This window comes from Mytilus californianus, unplaced genomic scaffold (genome assembly GCF_021869535.1).
Source record: "Mytilus californianus isolate M0D057914Y unplaced genomic scaffold, xbMytCali1.0.p SCAF_1, whole genome shotgun sequence".
Classification (NCBI taxonomy): Eukaryota; Metazoa; Mollusca; class Bivalvia; order Mytilida; family Mytilidae; genus Mytilus; species Mytilus californianus.
In genome coordinates this window covers 79,991,675-80,014,050 of record NW_026262581.1, presented here as the reverse complement: position 1 = coordinate 80,014,050, position 22,376 = coordinate 79,991,675, and the positions used below count along the sequence as shown (strand labels likewise).

General features: G+C 31.3%; 2 protein-coding genes across 2 annotated transcripts in view; one reads left to right on the top strand and one right to left on the bottom strand.

The window, feature by feature from the left end:
- Positions 1–4,091: 4,091 nt before the first annotated feature.
- On the bottom strand, positions 4,092–14,645 carry LOC127708672 (pre-mRNA-splicing factor 38A-like). Its single transcript, XM_052213777.1, has 9 exons — positions 14,405–14,645; positions 12,730–12,889; positions 10,824–10,945; positions 9,622–9,707; positions 7,586–7,687; positions 6,121–6,227; positions 5,539–5,585; positions 5,067–5,094; positions 4,092–4,336 (listed from the first exon to the last, which is right to left on the bottom strand). Exons 1-9 carry the CDS (start codon positions 14,532–14,534, stop codon positions 4,144–4,146), a joined length of 975 nt encoding a protein of 324 aa, XP_052069737.1. The 5' UTR covers positions 14,535–14,645; the 3' UTR covers positions 4,092–4,143.
- A 257-nt stretch (positions 14,646–14,902) lies between these two features.
- The window catches only part of LOC127738040 (origin recognition complex subunit 1-like), a 30,659-nt gene continuing 23,185 nt past the window's right edge, over positions 14,903–22,376 (top strand). The window contains exons 1-5 of the mRNA XM_052249106.1: positions 14,903–15,038; positions 19,319–19,452; positions 20,117–20,295; positions 20,946–21,258; positions 21,793–22,360. Coding sequence (XP_052105066.1) covers positions 14,938–15,038; positions 19,319–19,452; positions 20,117–20,295; positions 20,946–21,258; positions 21,793–22,360 — 1,295 coding nt within the window. The 5' untranslated portion in view covers positions 14,903–14,937. The remainder of the gene's footprint in view (positions 15,039–19,318; positions 19,453–20,116; positions 20,296–20,945; positions 21,259–21,792; positions 22,361–22,376) is intronic.

Here is a 22,376-nt window from a genome sequence, read left to right as displayed (position 1 = left end):
TTGAAAAAAAAGTTAAGATTTTTGTCGAGCCTGCGACTTTTGTCGCAAAAGCGAGACATAGCAATCCTACATTCCGTCAGCGTCGTTGTTGGCGTTGTCATTTGCGGCGGCGTCCACAAATATTCAGTCTGTGGTTAAAGTTTTTGAAATTTTAATAACTTTCTAAAACTATCCTGCATTTCAACCAAACTTGGACAGAAGCTTGTTTATGATCATAAGATAGTATCCAGAAGTAAATTTTGTACAAAAAAAAATCCTGTTTATCCGTATTTTACTCATAAATGGACTTAGTTTTTCTGCCAGTTAACATTACATTCACTCTGTGGTTAAAGTTTTTCAAATTTTAATAACTTTCTTAAACTATCCTGGATTTGTTCCACACTTGGACAGAAGCTTGTTTGTGATCATTAGATAGTATTCAAAAGTAAATTTTGTTAAAAAAAAAATCTTGTTTATCCGTATTTTACTTATAAAAGTCCATATCTCGGATACTATAAGCAATAGGTCTAGTATATTTGGTGTATGGAAGGATTGTAAGGTGTACATGTCCAACTGGCACGTGTCATCTTACCTTGTCCTCATTTTCATGGTTCAGTGGTTATAGTTAAGTTTTTGTGTTTTGGTCTGTTTTTCTTATACTGTATGCAATAGGTCTACTATATTTGGTGTATGGAATGATTGTAAGGTGTACATCTCCAACTGGCAGGTGTCATCTGACCTTGACCTCATGTTAATGGTTCAGTGGTCAAAGTTAAGTTTTTGTGTTTTGGTTTGTTATTCTTAAACTATAAGTATTAGGTCAACTATATTTGTTGTGTGGAAGGATTGACAGCTGTACATGTCTGCCTGGCATGGTTCATCTGACCTTGAACTCATTTTCATGGTTCATTGTTCAATGTTTAGTTTTCTTGGTTAAGTCTGTTTCATAGAAACTATAAGCAATAGGTCAACTATATTTAGTGTAGTGAAGGTATATGGATCTTTATGAAATTGTACCACAAGATTCCATACCACAGAAGGAAGGTTGGGCTTGATTTTGGGGCTAATTGCCCTTACTGTTTAGGAATTAAGGGCCAAAAAGGGACCAAAAACAAGCATTTTTCTTGTATCAGGACAATAACTTGTGTATAATTGTATGGATCTCTATGAAATTGTACCACAAGGTCCAATACCTCAAAAGGAAGGTTGGGATTGATGTTTGGGGTTATTGCCCAACTGTTTAGGAATTAGGGGCCAAAAAACTAGGATTTTCTGGTTTCTGGACAATAACTTGAGTATAAGTCTATAAATCTCTATGAAATTGTACCACAAGGTTCCATACCAAAAAAGGAAAGTTTGGATTGAATTTTGGGGATATGGCCCTAATAGTTTAGGAAAAGGGGGACAAAAACAAAACTTTCTAATACTTTGTATAAATTGCTTATTTCTTGACCAATTTCAATGGGGTTTAATTCAAAGTCCTCAATTCTTGGGGTTCTTTGATATGCTGAATCTAACCGTGCATTTAGATTTTGGACCCCAATTTTGAATTGGTCCATATCGAGGATCAAAGTGTCCAAAATTAAACTTTGTTTGATTTCATCAAAAATTGAATTATTGGGGTTCTTTGATATGGTGAATCTAACATGTATTTAGATTTTTAATTTTTGGGGCTTTTTTTTAAATAAGCCCACATTAAGGTTCAAAGGGTCCAAAATTAAACTTAATTTGATTTAAAAAAAAATTGAATTCTAAGGAGTTTTTTTATATGCTGAATCTAAACATGTATTTGGATTTTTGATTTTGGGCCCAGTTTTCAAGTTGGTCCATATTGGGGTCCAAAGGATTCAAAATTAAACTTAGTTTTATTTCATCAAATGAATTCCTGGGGTTCTTGATATGCTGAATCCAACCATGTATTTAGATTTTGGATATTGGACCATAATAGATAAATGTCCAATTTCAAATTTTTAAGTTCTTAGAGCACATTCATTCTGTGTCAGTAACCTATGCTATGTCAAATATTTAATCACAATCCAAATTCAGAGCTATATTGCATAGTTGATAGTTATAGTTAAAAATAGATAAAGCATAAATTCTATTTTTAGAGAAGAAATCATGTATAAATATAGTTTGAAATTTACTGTTCATTATTAGATATTTTGAAAATGATGAAACGTAAGTTTTACAGATTTTTTAAAGACATTGAACTAATGATGAATGATATTTTGTAAATTGTTTTTTTCATTTTTTGTAAATTTTTTGAAGAACTTCATAGTAGGTTTGTTTGTTATTCTGTATAAATTAATTTTAAGAATTCTATATATATAATATGGTCAGATCATATGTTTTGGTACGTCATATGAATATGTACAATGCATGCTTTCTCAATGAAATTTGTGACGTCACAATGCCAACTTAATAGCACGAAAACCCATGAGACGAGGATATATTTTTTTTTTTTGATGAAGCGATCCCCTTTAAAAACTTAGCTAATATTGTCCATTGATAAATAAATAAATTCAATTCTTGGTGTACTTGGATATGCTGAATCATATTGTTTATTTAGATTATGGATATTGGACCATAATAGGTAAAAGTCCAATTTCAAATTTTTCAGTTCTTTGACCACATTCATTTTGTGTCAAAAACCTATGCTTAGTCAAAATCCAAATTCAGGGCCGTATCAAGCTTGAATGTTATGTCCATATTTGCCCCAACTGTTCAGGGTTTGACCTCTGCGGTCGTATCAAGCTGCGCCTAGTGGAGCATTTTATTTAGCAATAAAACAGATCTTTACCAGTCTTTGTCGGATAATGTGCCTTTGGGAAAAAAGACCCATTTGATTTTGAGGTCACTTTGACTAAAATAATGGTCACAGCTGCACCAAATAGACTGAAATTTAGGCACATTTTTTGTTTCAATCATTTAACATAAATTGTCAGCAGGCTTTACAGTACCAATACAAAACACTGTTTATTCTTCTTATACACCAGAAAAAGGAGAGCAAAGCACTGTTAACAGTGGTAGTAGTAACCCTCAAGTCAATCCTTCAAGTTTCCAGGAAAAATAATTTAAATTGAATTTTCAAGAATCAGTGTAAAATAATACTCTACATATAGTTAACTAACTTGCATTTCTAAATACACAAAATAAAAAAAATTTGATGCTGCAATTCAGTACTTGTGTTTTTATTTTATGTAACTTCATGGAATCCCATTCTGATCCATGATCCAGAATAGGAAGCACCACACAATGATGATGATTCTGGATAAGTGTTTTAAGTTATCAACGTCTAAGGGCAAATATCACATGCATATCAGGAGGAGAACATGTAAATGTAATATGAATTTGAATCCTGTTTTGTACTTTACAGACATGCTGAGCTGGATTTTTAACGTGCACATGTCACCCTACCCAGACATACTATTACAACTCTGAGCAGACAGGTATATGTTTTTAATCCTAAAAGATGTGTGCTTATGGGAGAGGCAACAAATACCAATTTACAACTACAAATACAAATACAAGAACAAGAAAAACTTTAAGTATAAAGTTAGAGGATGATCTAAATATCATTTTAACCACTAACAGCAATTTCAAGGGGATTCTGACATGCACTTTTAAGCTCATCCAACCAAAATTCATTATTACAAGAATTAATTTTCTTTTTTATAATCCACACCAAACATACACTAGAGGTTATAAGGCACTTGAACTGCTCACCTGGTAATCAAATGCAATGTTTAGAATAAATAACTCATGAATCATTCCGACCTATTTGGTTCACAATTGCTTTCAAAAGAAAAAATTCTAATAGAGATTATTACTGTTGTTAAACTAGTCACCATAAAATCCTTACAAAAATTATTAAACTAAATACATAAAGGATAATTGAAAGCGGGAAACTTTGGGAAAAGCTGACAATGGAATGATGGCAATAAACAGCCCAAAGTAAAACAAGTCACCTTATCCATCTACATATTTTGACCTTAAGCCGAACAATCTTTTATTTTTAACTGATGTTTGCTTAGTGTTGTAACAGCAGATACCAATTATATCAATTATTCGTATTTGGTATTTTATTTCTAAAATTAAACTGAATCAATGAATAAAATCATTCGTTTATTTTATTACATATTATACATATAAAACACAAGTTAACTAGGGTTTCAGAGGAGCAAGTCCTAGTTTTGCTCTAAGTTCATTTGCTTCTTCAATGTTAATTTCATCCTTTGATGGCCCAAGATTGCGTTTATGATGATGTCTGTCATTACCATGATGTCTTCTGTGTCGATCACTGTCTCTACTTTTATCTTTTTCTTTGTGTTCATGTCTGTGTTTTCTTTTCTTTCTCCTACAATAAAATTCAAATATAAAATTTTATATACGAAATAACTTGGAAAAAAAATATATCAAATGTAATGCTTAATTGTGATTTTGAGGGTGTGATTGTGTTAGTTATGTAACAATTTGATTTATTTATGTTTAATTGATTTCTAGTAACAAATATTTCATACATATTGATGATGAGAACCAATTCAATATTAAACCAAGGTAGGTTCTACAAAACAGGGAGAAGGACTGGAAATTTTGACTGCCACTTAAAACAGTGCATGTTGGATACGGTAGTCGGACATTTTTCAATGAATAGGTCAACTACACCTTAAAGTAAAAGAATTATTGTAAGTGTTTCTTTTACATGAAGAGTGTGTCGCACTCTCTGAACACCAGGCTTCAAATTTAATGTTGTATGTGGCAGCATATTTGTATATGTCATAGCCAAACCAACACCTGGTTACTACTGCCTGATTCAAGACAGGTGACAATATTTCTATACTCCTGACAATCCTTAGGAACCTTTACATGTAGACTGCTGGCACTGTCCCTACAAGAGGCATCAGATTTTATATCCCCATTCCAACTGGATGTGTCTGCATATTTATACATCCTACACAGCCAAAAGGTCACCTATTGAAGAAGGATTTCTCTATCACATCTGACAGACGTCTCCTTTTAACTCAGTGAATAAATCTAAGTGAAATGGTAATTATTCAGTTATCATACAATTTTTTTATATAAATTACCTTTCATCATCATCTCTGTGTCTTTGTTCTACAAAAGAAATTCAATAAATAACAAATAAGTGAAACACTGAATTTTTGGATTTTTTTTTCAACAGATTGTGATAGGCAGAGGAGTAATGAAAGTACTGGTATTGCTGATCATTTATACTGTATACAGTATCTGTCTTTTTGATATAATTTTAAAGATAATAGGTAAAAGTGTGTAATATAGTCAGTTAAGGCCAGTAACTCCTATAAGGGGTCAATTTGTCATTTCAGTTGTATTGTCATTTTTGTAGATCTTGCATTGCTGATGATTCCTATTTTCTATGCCCAGCTGGCAAGCCTTTGCTCTTACTCCTAAATGTTGAGAAGCAGAAATACCAATTTTAAAGTCTCTGCTTTGATCAAGCTGGGGATCATAGTGCTGTAAAATAAGTTTATGACTTATATTTTTAGGGAAAATATAACATATAAACAAATACATGTATACCTCTCTTTTCTCTATCTCTTGATCTTGATCGTTTTCTGTTTCTTTCCCTGTAAAATATGCATATCAGTTCCTATAAAGTAATGTTTAGCAAAATATTGAACATGCAGTTGTTTATTAATGTGTAACATGAAAAATAACCATTTCAATCTTCACACAAGTATTTAACGTTTGTTTCAATTTTTCAATAACATTTCTTTTCCAAATCCTTTGTATTGTTTTCCTTGTCCAAATAACAATGGACGCTTTCAAGGCTAGGGATCAGTTTCACAAACATTGTATGACTTGCACACATATAAATTATGAACCTTTAATAAGAAATTACCTACACATATGTCTTATGTATGCTTTAACAGCCTCTTTTAAAAACATTAGCGTTATTTCCTTTACACAAGATAATTTGAGATAAGCGTACTTTTTAGTAGGATGAAGGTTACAGAAAATAAAAAACCCAGAAATGATCAATGTGTCTGTTATTTACAATAAATATTCTTAAAATCTCTAAAACTGGCATGATCATGAAAAATGTCACTTCTCTTTAGACAAACAATTACCTTGCAGGAGATGGATTAGACAAACAATTACCTTGCAGGAGATGGACTTCTGCGATATTTTGGTGATACCCCTCTATCAGGTCTGTCTAAATCTTTATAGTTGGATTTTCTTTTGTCTGCTGATTGATCTTTATCTTCCTAAATAAACAATAACAAATATTTCAATATGCAACAAAAATAAGAAGATAAAATTATAGCTGAAAGGAAGCATACAAATCCCTTATACACATACATACATTAATATGATAAAAGTAAAAAAAAAAAAAAAAAGAATAAAATTGTCAAAATATTTATTACAACATAAAAATTAAAGAAAAAAATGAAGAACCAGTACACACAAAGTGATTAAGTTACAAAATGAATATAGGTGATTCAAGCTGAAATATTTTTCTGTATATTCTAGAGGTAAAAATGTTTTTAAACAATTGAAGCTCACTTGTTATCTAATCACTTGAATATACTTATCAACTTTCTTTTTAGATTAAATTTTAGATTGTGGTAGTGTTAGTTGATATTAATGAATAAAATGCACAACATTTTGCATTAACTGCCGAAAAGACTTTTTTTTATAAAAATGTGCTAGGTCACATGATTTCTGACCACTTAAATGTATTATTTGTATTCCATTTAGAGATTATTACAGTAAGCACATCTAAATATCATAAATTTGATAACTAACAATGATGAATCACTTATATCTGATATAAATATTTATTTATTTTGTACACAAGGATGTCATTTCATTATCTGTGTTATTGTGTTGCTTTCTCATTGACCTATACCCCCTTTCACCTTTAATTCACATGTACTGTGGATTCATTAATATTCGTGGGATACCAATTTTCGTGGATTTCGATGTTACAGGTGATCCACGAAATTAAATGTTCAACGAATTACAAAATTTCCTATAGTTTTATGCAGACTTTGGCAAAACCACGAAATCAAATATCAACGAAAATGCAAGAATTCCTGAATCCACGAAAATTGGTACCCACAAAAATTAAATGAATCCACAGTATCCAAGACACAAAATGTAGCAGCATACATCAAAATGGTTCAATGTATTTGTTCCAATAAGAGACGAGTGCTAATAACAGTTAAATATAAAATGATTTGGCTAAAGGATAAACAAGAATGTGTCCATAGTACATGGATGCCCCACTCGCGCTATCATTTTCTATGTTCAGTGGACCATGAAATTGGGGTCAAAACTCTAATTTGGCATTAAAATTAGAAAGATCATATCATAGGGAACATGTGTACTAAGTTTCAAGTTGATTGAACTTCAACTTCATCAAAAACTACCTTGACCAAAACCTTTACCTGAAGCGGGACAGACAGATGGACGGACGAACAAACGGATGCACAGACCAGAAAACATAATGCCCCTACTACTATCGTAGGTGGGGTATAAAAAATAGTACATGATGAAAAATTGTGTATCTTCATTTTTTTAAATATGAATAGCTGATTAAAATTAAAATTAAATTTAATACCATGGCCTCTTCTTCATCAGATGTTTCCATTTCTTCTAAATCTTCTTCAACTGCACTTACTCGAGCCTCAATCTGATTGTTCTCTTCCAATATAAGTCTTTTCTAAAAAACAATTGCCATTATTTATTTATTTACAAATTGAATTGATCTAACAAGACTTAACAACATGTATATAAGTGATGTTACAAAAACTTAACTTATTGTTGTTAATCCAGGGATGATTCCACTATATAGTTTAGGGCCGCTTAGCGGCCCTTAAATCGGCCGGTGGCCCCAAAAAAATTTATGTGAATATAAATTCCCAATTCAGGAAAAATAAAATAAAAATCGATATTTCCGAAAATGTTTCCGTCATCGATTTAGGCAACTATAATTTTTCATAGTTTGTTGTCAAAACGCTTTAAAATCTGGATAAGAATGCTGTCAACGATTTCACTTTATTAACAACGATTAAATTATGTCAACATGTGGCCTAAATGATTTGATCTTATTAGAGTATTTGATCTCGTAAAAGCAGATCGCCTAGCAGGTTGATAACAAGATGCCTTTTTGTCAAAATGGTGACATCAAGGCAGACAGACAGTTATATAATATGATGAAAACTTTGTAAAAGAAATTATTTTATATTTTGTCAGGCTCTATTTCCGCAAAAGTCGTAAGTTTGAGCGTTTTTGAAAATACATGTGGATGATAGATCATTCATGAAATTATTAATACGATGTCAACATTATGGAACTGTTTCAAAAGTTGTGAAGATGATCAAAATAATATTAAAATACAATGGTTCAATGCTTTAAAATTTCCTGTTTCTTACAGAGACACCAAAAGTTAAACTATGGCAACCTTCTACAAATTAAACAGCAAGCAAAAATCACAAAATATCTTATCAATTATAAAGTTTATAATTGCTTTTCTGAATTCGACAATTGGCCAGTTCAATTTGAAATCACTTTGAATCAAGGTAAATTTATAAAAAGGTGATCTGTTGTTGAAAAAAAATACCCAAATGGATGATTTTTTCAGTGGTTTATGTTAGCTGATATATATATTATTGTAAAAGGCCTAGGTTACCATAGCTACATTGTAAGATGCAAGCCTACAAAAGATGGTGCATCATGTGCAATGATGAATGATCTTTTAATGTAACAACTTCCCTGGTCTCAATCAAATAACTGTCAAGCGATCTGGTTATCACATATATATGATATATACATCATATTCAGTAGCCCATCCAGAATTCTTCAAAATGTTACAACTTCTTACATCAGTGTACAGATGAAACTTAATATACATTTTCCGTTTTTACAGGAAAATAATGTTATTTCATCTTAGATTTTATGCATAAAAAATTCCCAATTGGGATAAAAATTCCCAATTTGATGATCAAGGGACCCATTTGAAAACAGCTGGAATCATCCCTGTAATCACAAAAGGATATTCTGTTTCCCATGAAACATAATTAAATTTCTTAGAAAAGCATTTTGTATAAACAATATGGCATAAATACAAAAAGATGTTTCTCAGTAATCACTACTTCACCTGATAAGATGTCAAATCCAACATTTTTAAATACTGTTAAAATCTTGTTAATCCATAAAAGAAAAACAAGGATATGGGATATCCATCCATGACACAAAATCAGTACATACACTGCAAAATAAACACACAAAAGCAAAGGAACAGCGCTTTTACTGCTGTTCTTCATCTCAAACTCACAGGGAGGCCTTCAACACAGAGCAAAAATAAAACTGCTTATTTTTTACATTGTTCTACATCACTTTAGTCTTACATTTAATATCAAGGTACTCTTGATTACTAATCAATTATCACATTTATGAAATTTATAAAAAAGCAAAGAAACTAAAGAGTTTATATTCTGTATAAAGGAAGAGTTATTTACATTAACCTGTTCCCAAACGTTCATTTAGTCTTCTTCTTCCTTGTAATGGATTACCATCAGTAATGTAAGATTAATTTCTATGTGGAATTATTGACTTTCATGATGCCTGACAAAAATAATCAATGAAATAAAATACCTGTATTCTTGGGAGAATGATATCACATACTCTTTCTTCATGTAATAATTCATCTATAAATTCATCCATGTGAACAAGCTCAAATTCTGTAAATTACACAAAACATAGTGTGAGAAACACTTTTTAAATCAGAAATATTTGACAACACTTTTTAAATCAGAAATATTTGACAAACTGAATTAATGTTAATTGCTCAACATCTAGTCGCAAATATTTCCTGCATATTCAGGGCCAGAACAAATAGAACAAATTATCGATTAGGTAGGTTATGTGGAAGCGGGTTGACCAGCAGGAAATTTAAATTGTCACTGGGGGAAAAAGATATAATGGGTTTGAACAGAAAATTTGCCTTTGTATAGGTCATGATATCTATGGACACATACTTAAGAGTTCTGAAAAGGTTCTTTAGTATGCAGACAGCTTGAAAATTTACCAGCACTGGGCACAGATTTGTCATACAGAATACATATATGAAACATAAAACTGAATGGGGATTTATTTCAGTTAAATAATTAACTTATTAATGACCATAGGTTCATTGTAGCCAACATTTATCTTGTTTAGATTAACAAAAGATGAAGAATTTGTGTAAAGTACATGTAGTTTCTATCATCCTTTATTGATGCTGATCTAATAATAATAAGACATATGTCACAGTCGTTGAGATTATAAAAATCTTACTTACTCTTAAAATTGATTATTATAACAAACAGTGTAATATTATCAAACAATCTTTACCTACATGACCTAAGTATTTTTGGATTAGTTGAAAACACCATTAGACTAACTTTGAAGGCAATATTTTTAAAGGAGATGTGTTATTAAAAAAAATAAGCAGTTCGTTTGATTAGGAAATTCTCTTCACAAGATAAGTAAATGTTCAACACAAAATTACTATTTATTCAGGAATCCCTCATCATGTCCACTGTATACACAGTATTCTTTTTGTTATACATGTATAGTGTACCGGTAGTAACTATTATTTGTTGAAAGTAGTATAAGATATATTTGATAGTACCTAAGTGGGGCGTTAAGATCTAATTTGTTTATTTTGGTTGTTATCTTTCTTTTATGGATTAGTAGCATTATTAATGGCGAAATTTTTCCTTTAGATCTCAAAAAGGTAATTATATAAAGCACCTCTACTGGTACTCCTGAACTTGTTGGATGTTGTTTTTTTTCTTAATCAGTGTATATCGTACCTCCTGATCTATTCTGTCTCTTTATTTTCCTGTAGTCATAATATAAAGGTTCTAAGTATTTGTAACAATCTAAAGCCGTCCCAGTTAATCTCATGTAAAGGGCACCTAATGCTCTGACATATCTGTAAATAACAAATAAATTGTAATAATATCAAGCTATGCTCATCTGTCAATACTATTCAGCTGTTTTTTTCTCTTAATTTTTATATTGTCTATATTATTATTTTTTTAATTAAATGTAAACACAAAGTGTAATTCTTACTTCTAATAGAGAATCAAACTGCGTTGACTTCTATGTGATTTTGTATAAATTTTAAAACATTTCAACATTTTTGTATGAAATGAAAAAAAGAGTATTTTTATGTTACATGTGTTAGTACATGTTTTATTAAATAAGTTCAAGTATAAAGAGACAAATATAGGAATAAAAACGTTGGAACCACATGAACTCAAAGCAGTGTGAAACCATGAATGCAGAAAGGCTATGCAAGCAACACACATCATGCGTTTCTAACTATATCCAGTAGAGAACCAGTACAAATGCATTGCAAAAATCATGAGAAAAAGTGATAATAATGTGATACAAATAATGTTTTAATATGTATTACATTGTATTAAGGTAAGGAAAACATATCTCCAGTAATCTGACAACTGAGACATTGCAACAACCAGCTAATTTGTAACTGAAGCTGCAAAAGTTGTGAAATTGTTCTTCCTTTAACTTTGCTGGATAAAGTTTTTGAATTAGAGTATGTGTCTTCTAGTTATGTTATAATAATAAGAATATAATCTTTAATATAATAAAACTTGCACTTTAAAATGGAGTAATGGTATGATTGCCACTGAGACAACTATCCACCAGACACCAAAGGATGTAAACAACTAAAGGTCACATTACAGCCTTCGACAATGAGCAAAACCCATACTGTATAGTAAGCCATAAAAGATACCAGCATGACAAAATGTTAAAAAAGAAAATAAGCAACCTGAGTTCTGAAAAACTGGCAATCCTAATCAATTATGACCGGAGTGGACACACCTTGCAACAAGCAGGTTTCAAACCCATAACATCATTGTTGACAGGCTAGTGATCACTATAGTAGATAAACTACTAAGACCACTTAGCCACTAAGCCCCCTTCAAACAATATACAAATTGTAATCCTTACAATTCACATGTACAACAAATGTAAAGGATATCTATGGTATAGTATGATTAAAAAATTCGTAAGGGTTCCACAGAACCCAGTGTCTCGCCTACTTTTGCTGTTAATCGCAGGCTCAACAAAAATGAGGAAAAGAATCAATAAAAATATTCCTTTAGATACTATCTTTTGATTGTAAGAAGCTTCTGTCAAAGTTTGGTATAAATCCAGGATAGTTTATGAATCTAATAAATGTTTTAAAAACTTTAACTGCTGACTGTATTTAATGTTAACTGGAAGAAAAACTAAGTCCATTTATAAGTAAAATACAGATAAACAGGTACAAAATTTTAACAAAATTTCCTTCTAGATACTGGCTTTTGATCATAAACAAGCTTCTGTCCAAGTTTGGTACAAATCCAGGATAGTTTAAGGAAGTTATTAAAATTTTAAAAACTTTAACCACAGAGTGAATGTAATGTTTCCCGGCAGAAAAACTAAGTCCATTTATAAGTAAAATACGGAAAAAATGAAATTTTTTTTCTAACAAATTTACTTCTGGATACTATCTTATGATCATAAACAAGCTTCTGTCCAAGTTTGGTACAAATCCAGGATAGTTTAAGAAAGTTATTAAAATTTTAAAAACTTAAACCACAGAGTGAATATTTGTGGACGCCGACAACAACGGAATGTAGGATCGCTATGTCTCGCTTTTTCTACTAAAGTCGAAGGCTCGACAAAAATGCAATTTTAACATACTTGAAAGTTTCATTTCTAATGAATTCTACTACAATATCTTTCTCTGGCTGTATCTGTAACATCTTTAGTACCAAGCATAAAAATGGTGTTGGTTTGATGTTTCCTCCAAATACACCACCTACAAATTTTAGATCCATAGCTTTGTCCACCATTAACTCCGCTTTAAAAATAATTATACATTACTTATTACAAATAGAAATGCAACAAAATAATAAACAGTAAATGGGCTGTTTCTTCAAGAATGTCAGTCTGACAGATGCTACATGAACGCCATTGAAGAGCCTGCAAAAGTGTAATCTCATTTACATGTATACAATGTATATTTGTCATGCTATATCAGTTGCTATAAATTATAGAATTATACTTCATTTTATAACTTAAAATCTGGTACAAAGTTTCTTGAATCTCATCATACACGTGTAATATAATATATGGCAGGTGCTACTTGATGAGCTCCCAAATATTACTTTTCGAGTTATAAGATATATAAATTTGCCGGAAATAGTATGATTTATATTTCTTTTGTTATGAATTGCTATTTTCCTGGATGATAAGATGATGTTTCAGCTCATATAAAGAGAAAATTTGTGGACTTATTTCATTGTAAACTCAACAGTTCTCCAAGATAGTGGAGGAATAATATTACAACAGAACACTGCAGTCTTATCGCTGAGTGGCAGCCCAGGCTTGTAATATTGCTCTCGGGCCTGTAAAAATCATATCTACAAGCCAACAGAATCTAACTAAATATTTTCAAAAATTGAGCTCAGGGCCTGTAGATTTAGCAGTTCATCGTGAAGACTGGAACAGAACAGGTAGTACCCAATAGAGACCATAAATCAACACTTCTATCGTTTATGCTCCTATTGTGTGCATGTTATTGAAATTGGCAGTAAATGTGAGAGGCCAGTTAGTTTAACTTTAATTTAGTCTGTTAAATAGCTTGAAAACATCTGAAAATCATTTGATAAATACAATTCTCAGAAGTGATTGATTGTATTCTTTTTCAACATAGTTTACAGCAGAGATCTCCATGGATGAAAATTTGAAGATGGATAAACTCTAACCAGGACAAAACCTGTGTGTCATGATCGAAAATATTTCATTCCTACATTTCATTGTAAGGAATAGCATGAATAGAGAATAGACTGATATATTGTTTATTGTATTCCTTTCATTATACAATAACCAATATTTTCATTAATTGTCATTCGTAACAATTCCAATATCAAGCCTGCATGACTCCTCTTCGTCAAGGATAATTCAGCTGTCCTGTTCACCTACATGTAGTTAACTTCAAAGTTTTTTTCCTGTCAGAAGGTTCCCAGAGTCGTTTTCTCACTATTTTGGTAATTTTGTTAGGACTAAAAAATGGGGATAGGATTTCATATGCATGACAGAATTTATTTTTGTAGCTTTAAACTAAGCTACAAAAATATTTTTTGTCATGCATACGATTTCACCTGGATACATGTAGATGCACACGCCTGATGAAGCTAGTTTGTCTAGCGATATATTGTGTATATCTATTTAAAATCTAATAGAACTTTTTTCGTGTATCAATTAGCGTGTTTCAGTTGTATCCTTAGACATTTATATACATATATAAATGTATATTTACCTTTTGAGTCTGAAATAAAGATTATCTTATCTTATACAGTTATAATTTGTTTACCTGTAAGAGCAAAACATTCTTCTTTCCAGTATTTACATTCATAAATACGAGTACGAATAATTTTCTCCACAAGGTACTGTGGGTTTGTTCCTTTAATGGAATGAGCATCTTTAACTGTCCTATTTGCCATTTAGAAGCAGAAAATGCTTCTATAACAGCGGTGTTGCACTGTTTTCCTTGCCAAAACGAATTATTCAATGTCAAATCTAATGGTGAATTATGACGATAAATCTTCCTAATTTGAAACGCAAACAAGACTTTAAAGGTTTTCTCGGACTGGATCAAATAGTCTTGAGAACTGCGCATGGCTATAGTCTATTTTTAATATATCTCACGAATACTTAAACTTGTAAAATTATCAAAATTTAACATAAAAAAGTGTTCGGAAATAGAAAATTAAGGTATAATACTTTTATTTTTTGTATTCCAATCATAAACATAGTCCCAATTATTTCTTTTGTGTAGATAATAATTTTCCTGGAATAGACTTTATGGCGGGAAATTTCCAGTAAAACAGCTGATTGATAAACAAAATGCCTGTAAAGAAATATTTTCCCAGAAAAGAAATTAAAAGGCTTTGCTTGGCCAGCAAATTTGAAGTGGACAAGAGAAACTCATCATATAAACATTATAAGTTAGTTTTTGACACACCATGAACTATTGAAAAAAACACAAAAAAGCTAGATGTTACCTTTGTTTTAGACACAAAATTTTTTTACAACATGTACAAACCTCAACAACTTTGTAAAAAAAAATGAGAAAAAAATACAAACGACAGTCTGAGTTTCTGTTTGCATATGGTCCGTCAGTCGTGCCTTAAATGTCTGACTGATATGGTTTGTGTTGGGCCGAAGAAAAAAATGAAAATTATGGCGGCCTTGTTGTACAGCTCCCTATTATTTCAGTGCTTTTCCAGCTAAAGGATTCATGTTGAAATGATGTAATGCATTTGTTCCATTGTTCATTTATCTCTATTCTGCTGCTTCAGTTCCATAAATATTACTTAAAACGACACTACAATTGGAATTTACTTTTTGATTTACATATATAATTAATGTTACGGTACCACCATCTTTGACCCAAAACCGAATGTATAATGAAAAAAAAATATGGGTATAATCAGATTTTTCACTTCCCATGCATGCAATGGAACTACCTTATCAAGAAACTCAGAATTTTACCAGTATCAAGGTTTTAGTCATGACTAATATTATAGTTATGACAGTATTGTGATGAAAGACAGTGATTTCTAAATAAGTCAATGAATCAGTCATTTTCAATTGTCAAGCCTTTTTAGGGATAATGGATTATTTGATAAATTCAAGCGGCTGAATTCAGATAAATATATCATTAAAAGAATTTAGTGCAATTACAAACTGTGGAATCACACATTTTCCTACAAACTGTCCCTGCACCAGACAGTCAGACTGATAGAAACAAAAGTATTGGTCCAACATTAATTTTGTCTGTAAGGACCACCAGACCAATGATGTTTGGCACAGACTGAAACAGTTCAGTTCAGTTCAAATGCTTTATTTATAGACGAAATCAGTGTACAGAAAACATAAGCTCTATTGAGCTTTTATATGGTTTATTACAAACAAAACAATTAAAACATGCACGTTTAAAACAAAGCAAGCATGCTACATACACAAGAGCTACACAAAGCAAATCATTACATTGATTTGATTTTGATTTTTGGTGTTTTAACGCCACTTTTAAGCGCCGCTTTTGGGCTATTTCGTGGCGGCCAGTTTTTATTGGTTGAGGAAGCAGGATTGCTCGTCGAAAACCACTGACCTTTGATAGGAAAACTGACAATCCTAGTCAATTAAGATTGGAGTCGAGTGCACCCGCACGAGCGGGGTTCAAACTCACAACCTCAGTGTTGACTGGCTAGTGATTACAGTAGTAACTACTTAGACCACTCGGCCACTGAGGCCCCCTCATTACATTGAAGCATACATATACAATATTAATGATATGAAGAAGTTAAATATGTTATACTACATGTATGCAGAAATATTAAAAGCATATAAAGCACTTTAAAACACATAAACAATTGTAGTATATAAAGCAGAAAAAAAGCACTAAAAATTAAAGCATTAACTATTTGCAGGCATTGCATTGGCATGAACTACCATTCCAGGTAACAATAAGTTTAGAAAATTGGTTAAATTGTTTTCTTCTCTAAAACTCTGGGGTAGTGCATTCCAAAATTTGCAGCTGTGTATCAAAAAGAATTGATGCCCTATCTTGTTGTTCTCACCTGGGACTGTTCAACTGTATATCTGAAGGAATATTTGTGATTTTTTTATATTAATCAAATCATGTAAATAATATGGACTCTTTTTGTGAAAACGTCTAAAGGTGTAATACCACCAAATCATAGTACGTCACATCCGGTTGCATACGAAAATAGGTCGAAAAAAAATATTCCCTTGAATTTGACAGTTGCAGGTAATTGATCCTACATTTCATTGCAGTAAAACATTTCTGAGTCATAAACATATATCTTGGGTATTTCAAAGCACCATTATTTCTTTATTTGGGGTTTCTATAGAATATTTTGGAAACTTGAGGTTACATGGTTACTAAAGCTTGTACACAGGTTAAAAAAGGGGGGAAATTTGATTGGTTAACTTCCAGTGACGGTTATTTTCTTATATGCAATGAAATGTTATGTGAAATTTTTTCTATAGTACTGGACAGGATAAATCTTTACTCATGCCAAGTATTTCTTTATTTGAAACAAAGAGAAATTCTGCACAATTTTTTGAAAAGTGCAAATTTAACAAAGACTAATAGGGGAAAATCAATGGTGGTATTACACCTAATATGGGAAGCTGTACATGCACCTTTGACCTTGTGAGTACTCTCATGTGTTAAAATTTCTTGCTATTTAAGTGAAATATTACAAATAATGAAATATTCTGAGTGGATTGAGTCTCCAAAATACATTTTATGAGAAAATTTCCTTGAAATAGGATTTTACCATGAATATTAGTTGACAGAACAAGCCATACTTAGAGTTTTGGGGAGCTTTTTCTCCTTATTTCTTATATTCTGCTGTACTAGAAAATTTATCCTAAGAAATACTTTAATAAATATATAGTTTTAAGTAAATGAAATTATTTTTAAAGCAGTAACAACAAATTATTCACCAAAAAAGAAGTTTTTTATGTCCCTCTCTGGAACGCGGCGTAAATTTAATTTTTACGTAAGGACTTATTGAAACCTCCTTGGAGACAGTAAACTTTTATACGGATAGTTCATTCAGCTTGAATACTTCAATTAATCATTTATAATAACATTTCTATCATAAATGAGTGAAAGTTACCCCAAAATTTTTATTTATTGGCCTAAAAAGTAGAAATTTTGAGGAAATGAGAGGTATAAATGGACCAAAAGAGACCTTATAAAGAAGACAAAGAGGTCCATTAGTAGTATTTATCATCCTAAAGTCATCTTTTGTATCATATTCAACTGTTTGTAGGCAGATGAGATAAATATTTGATCATTTATTGGTCCACACTATATTCTATCATGATGCGGCTTGGTTTGGATTTTTCGAAGAAATTTTGCTCGAATCGCTGTAGATGTCGTCTTACATTATACTAGATTTTTCTCAAACTATTGAACTGATTATGACAAAACTTGACAGGAATGCTTGAAATAACCAGTATTACAAAGGAAAAAAGTCACATTCAGTTTATTTAACAAAAAAGTCTTCTTTAGGTGTAATACCACCAAATCATAGTACGTCACATCCGGTTGCATACGAAAATAGGTCGAAAAAAAATATTCCCTTGAATTTGACAGTTGCAGGTAATTGATCCTACATTTCATTGCAGTAAAACATTTCTGAGTCATAAACATATATCTTGGGTATTTCAAAGCACCATTATTTCTTTATTTGGGGTTTCTATAGAATATTTTGGAAACTTGAGGTTACATGGTTACTAAAGATTGTACACAGGTTAAAAAAGAGGGAAAATTTGATTGGTTAACTTCCAGTGACGGTTATTTTCTTATATGCAATGAAATGTTATGTGAAATTTTTTCTATAGTACTGGACAGGATAAATCTTTACTCATGCCAAGTATTTCTTTATTTGAAACAAAGATAAATTCTGCACAATTTTTTGAAAAGTGCAAATTTAACAAAGACTAATAGGGGAAAATCAATGGTGGTATTACACCTAAAAATCGTCTCAAAGAAAATCTTCAGATACAAGTTAAATAGCATAATCCCCACAAAAAACTGGATGAACATGGGGCTCAGGAAGGTCACCAGTTCTTGCTCAAAGAGGTTGGAGAAGATCATTTATGGGTATTATACCCCAAAACAAGTATTGCTTTTCAATGTTCAAAATATGAACTTTGGATTTCAAAATACTTTTTGTCATGGCTGAAACATTCATGTAAATGGATATATTTTGTTAGCACTGTTAAAAGTCCAGACTGTTTAGGAACATTCTAGTCCAGAATATTTCCCCCGATATATTTATATAAGAAACTTTTAAAAATCAGATCATTCACCTGTACATCATATGTGTACAGTGTACCTTCCTAATTTTTTCCACCAGGAGGCAGGGAACAAGTATTTTTTTTATGTTTGCCAAATATAATTAAATGAAACATTTTCTTGTCAATACAGATGTCAAATCTAGCTATTAAATGTACCTGAAACTTGTAAATAAGAAACAAACATGAAAATCAGTAGCAAATTAATTTTAAATGTAAAATAGAACATCATGAAAAATAAAACGGGTCAGATATAGAGCAGTATAGTGTTTAGGATCTAGCTGGTTTTTATGGCAACATATACAACTGAAAATAAGCTAAATAATTAAATACTGAAATAATTAAATATAAACAGATTTGTGAGTTTTTATCTTGTATATATTTACAGATCATTTACGTTAGATGATGAGCAGTACATTGTGGGTGATTTTGTTTTGATTGCAAATGATGAAAATGGAAATGAAAACTTGGAGTCTAAAGACACTGCTTTTACAGCACAAATTAAAGATGTTATTGAAAAGGGTAGGAATCTGAAAATAATGTTTTGGTATCAATGAATGCTGATTTAATGGCCTATTGAGTAACATTAGATGGCCTACTGATGAACATGAACTATTGATTTGGTGGCCTATCGATTAACATGAACACTGACTTGATGGCCTATTGATCACATGAACACTATTTTATGGCCTATTAACATGAACACTGATTAATGTTCTATGAACATAAATGCTGATTTAATGGCCTAACATCATTTGAATTTACTTAGAATACTGCAGGGATCCACTTATTCAGTGATTTATTATTTTAGGAAATAGATGTCATGTATACATAACTTGACCTGTTTTGTATTTTCTTTGACGATCTTATGATCGCATATGAATGAAAAGTGAAAACATAGGCTGGTAGGTTTGTATTTGGAATAGTGAATTGCAGTGACAATTGACATGTCCTTCTGCAGAGTATTACCATGTTACCTTTAAAGTTCATAGCAGAGTCTTACTTGTCAACATTATCTCATTCTAAAAGGTTACCTTGCTGATCATTCAAATGTGAACTGGGCAGATAGTTGTCATTCTGAAAAGTTACCATGCTGAACATTTACTGGGCAGGTGAATGAATTTTTGGTGTGGAATTCCTACATACATGTTTAGGTGTGTAATTAATTTTTTATGAAATATTTCAGAATACAAGACAAAGTCAAAAAAGAAAGAAATTGTTGCAGTGGTTACATGGTACTGGAGACGAGAAGAGCTACCTGATTCACATCTAGCTTCGATTGAAGCTCATCCATTTGAAGTTTTTAAGAACTTAACTAACATCCCAGAAGAGATTGATCCTGAAACCATATTAGGAAAATGTCAGGCAAGTATCCTTTAGTTGTTAATGAGCAGGAGGTCATCTCACAGGTACATATACTAATACGATCATGGTGAAATGTAAGTCATGTTCTCAAGACTTTAATTTGTGCACATATTTAGAAATTTAAATGTCCTTGCAAAAAGATGTCAGGGAGAGAGGGGGGGAGGGTCATTTGGTAAAACAGTTCTCAGATCATATATCATGAGTTGTTTCCTATCGACATCTTAAGTTGCCCTTGAAAAAATTATTTGAAGTTTGAAAATCCACGAAGGGCAATTTAATACATATGAAAACTGAAATTTATATATTTTTCACTAATGGAATTCCAGAGTTTTACCTTTGCAATGTGGAAAAATATCAAATGTAAGGTTTCTGTTAAATTCCTGCACTATGTGTTAATGAGATCATTTTTATCTCGTTTATTGAAATTAACAATTAACATGATTAATTTTTAGCCTCCAGCCAACCAATGGAAAAAAAAATCTCTATATATATATTTCATGTTTATGACATTAATGTAACATTTTAGGTATATCTAATAATAGAATAATTCTCTGAATTGCATATAAATTAAAAAGGGTTCTTCAGCGAAAGCATATTGTAGTACAAAAAATGTACTTATTTTATTAGATGTAATTCTGTTTTTATTGCAGATAGAAACAAAAGCTGTGGATGAAATGAAAACTCTGAGCAGTCGTCAGAAAAAGAATGAGCAAATGAAATTTTATGTATCACGATCATACAATGGAAAATATTTTATTCCTTTAAAACAATCAAATAAAACAGAAAAGGATAGCAAGATAAGGAGACAGTCTATGCCTGCACATATTAATGGAGGTGACAATATAGTAAAAGCGTTTTCAAGAAGAAGTTTGAATAATATAAACATTCAAGATAATGAATGTAAGAGCTCATTGTCCCCAGTAAAACCTCTACAGTCTGTTGTAGCTAAAGAAGTAGAAAAAAGTAAGTATAAAATGCTTTCCTGACAATCAGACTGAAGATTTGAGTTTAATATTAAAAGTCATTGAATATGGTTATTAATAAGTAAAAAATCAAGTTAACAGTGTACATATGTCTTTTAAGGAGATAATAAAAATATTTACAAAATTCAACAATGATCTCTGTAAAAGTATGTTGACCAAAGTGTTGAGTTCCATTCGTGAGCCAAAAAAATATTCTCATTTTTTGTTATTTTATTGAAAAATGAACTTAGTTTTTGGCAGTCAGCTTTGCACTTTTACACTGACAGCAGCAATCGCAAAAAAAATCATGATTTTAAGCCCGGTTACAAAATTATAAATGCTTTTGTAATCTTTCTCCCTTTGAAATAGTGTCACAATAGACATGACAGATTGATGAATATTAGAAATACAAGTACAAAGTATAGTATATATGAATTTAGGAGATGTGGAGTAGACTAAGATAAGGAAACAACAGTCAAACACCAAAATGTCTTAAAAATATGCCAAGCACTTAATTTGAATTTATTTGTTTTAGAACTAATTAGCCCGAAAGCTTATGGAAATAAATATGCATGTTTCAAGGGAGAAGATGTCACAAAATTTCTCATGGATGACGATGCTTTTGATACAGTGTCACTTATATCAGACAGTAGTAGTACTACCAGTAGTTCATCTAGTGCTAGACGAAAATCTTCAAGACTTTCTATTAATAGTAACATTCAAAATGAAGATAGGACTTCAAATGATAATTTGATTGTAAAACCAATTAATAAATCAAGTCCAGCAATTTTGAAAACACCTAAAAGAAAACTTAGTTCGTCTTCAGTAGAAAGTTCATTGTCATCGAAGAAATGTCGGACTGAACCAAAAAGACGATCGGTTTCATTTGCCCATGCAGATTTAAAAGCAAAAACTGTTAGTAAAATACAGAAACAGAAGGTTGTACCAACAGTAGTATTGAGAAAAGTTCAAGATCAATATATCTCATTCCGTAATCAGACTCCTGAAAGTGTAGACAGGCCTGTTACAACTAGAAGAAGTCTGGGAGAAACATTTACAAAAAATGATACACCAAAACAAAACAGGAGTTTACGACAACGAAGGTATTGTTACTTAAAA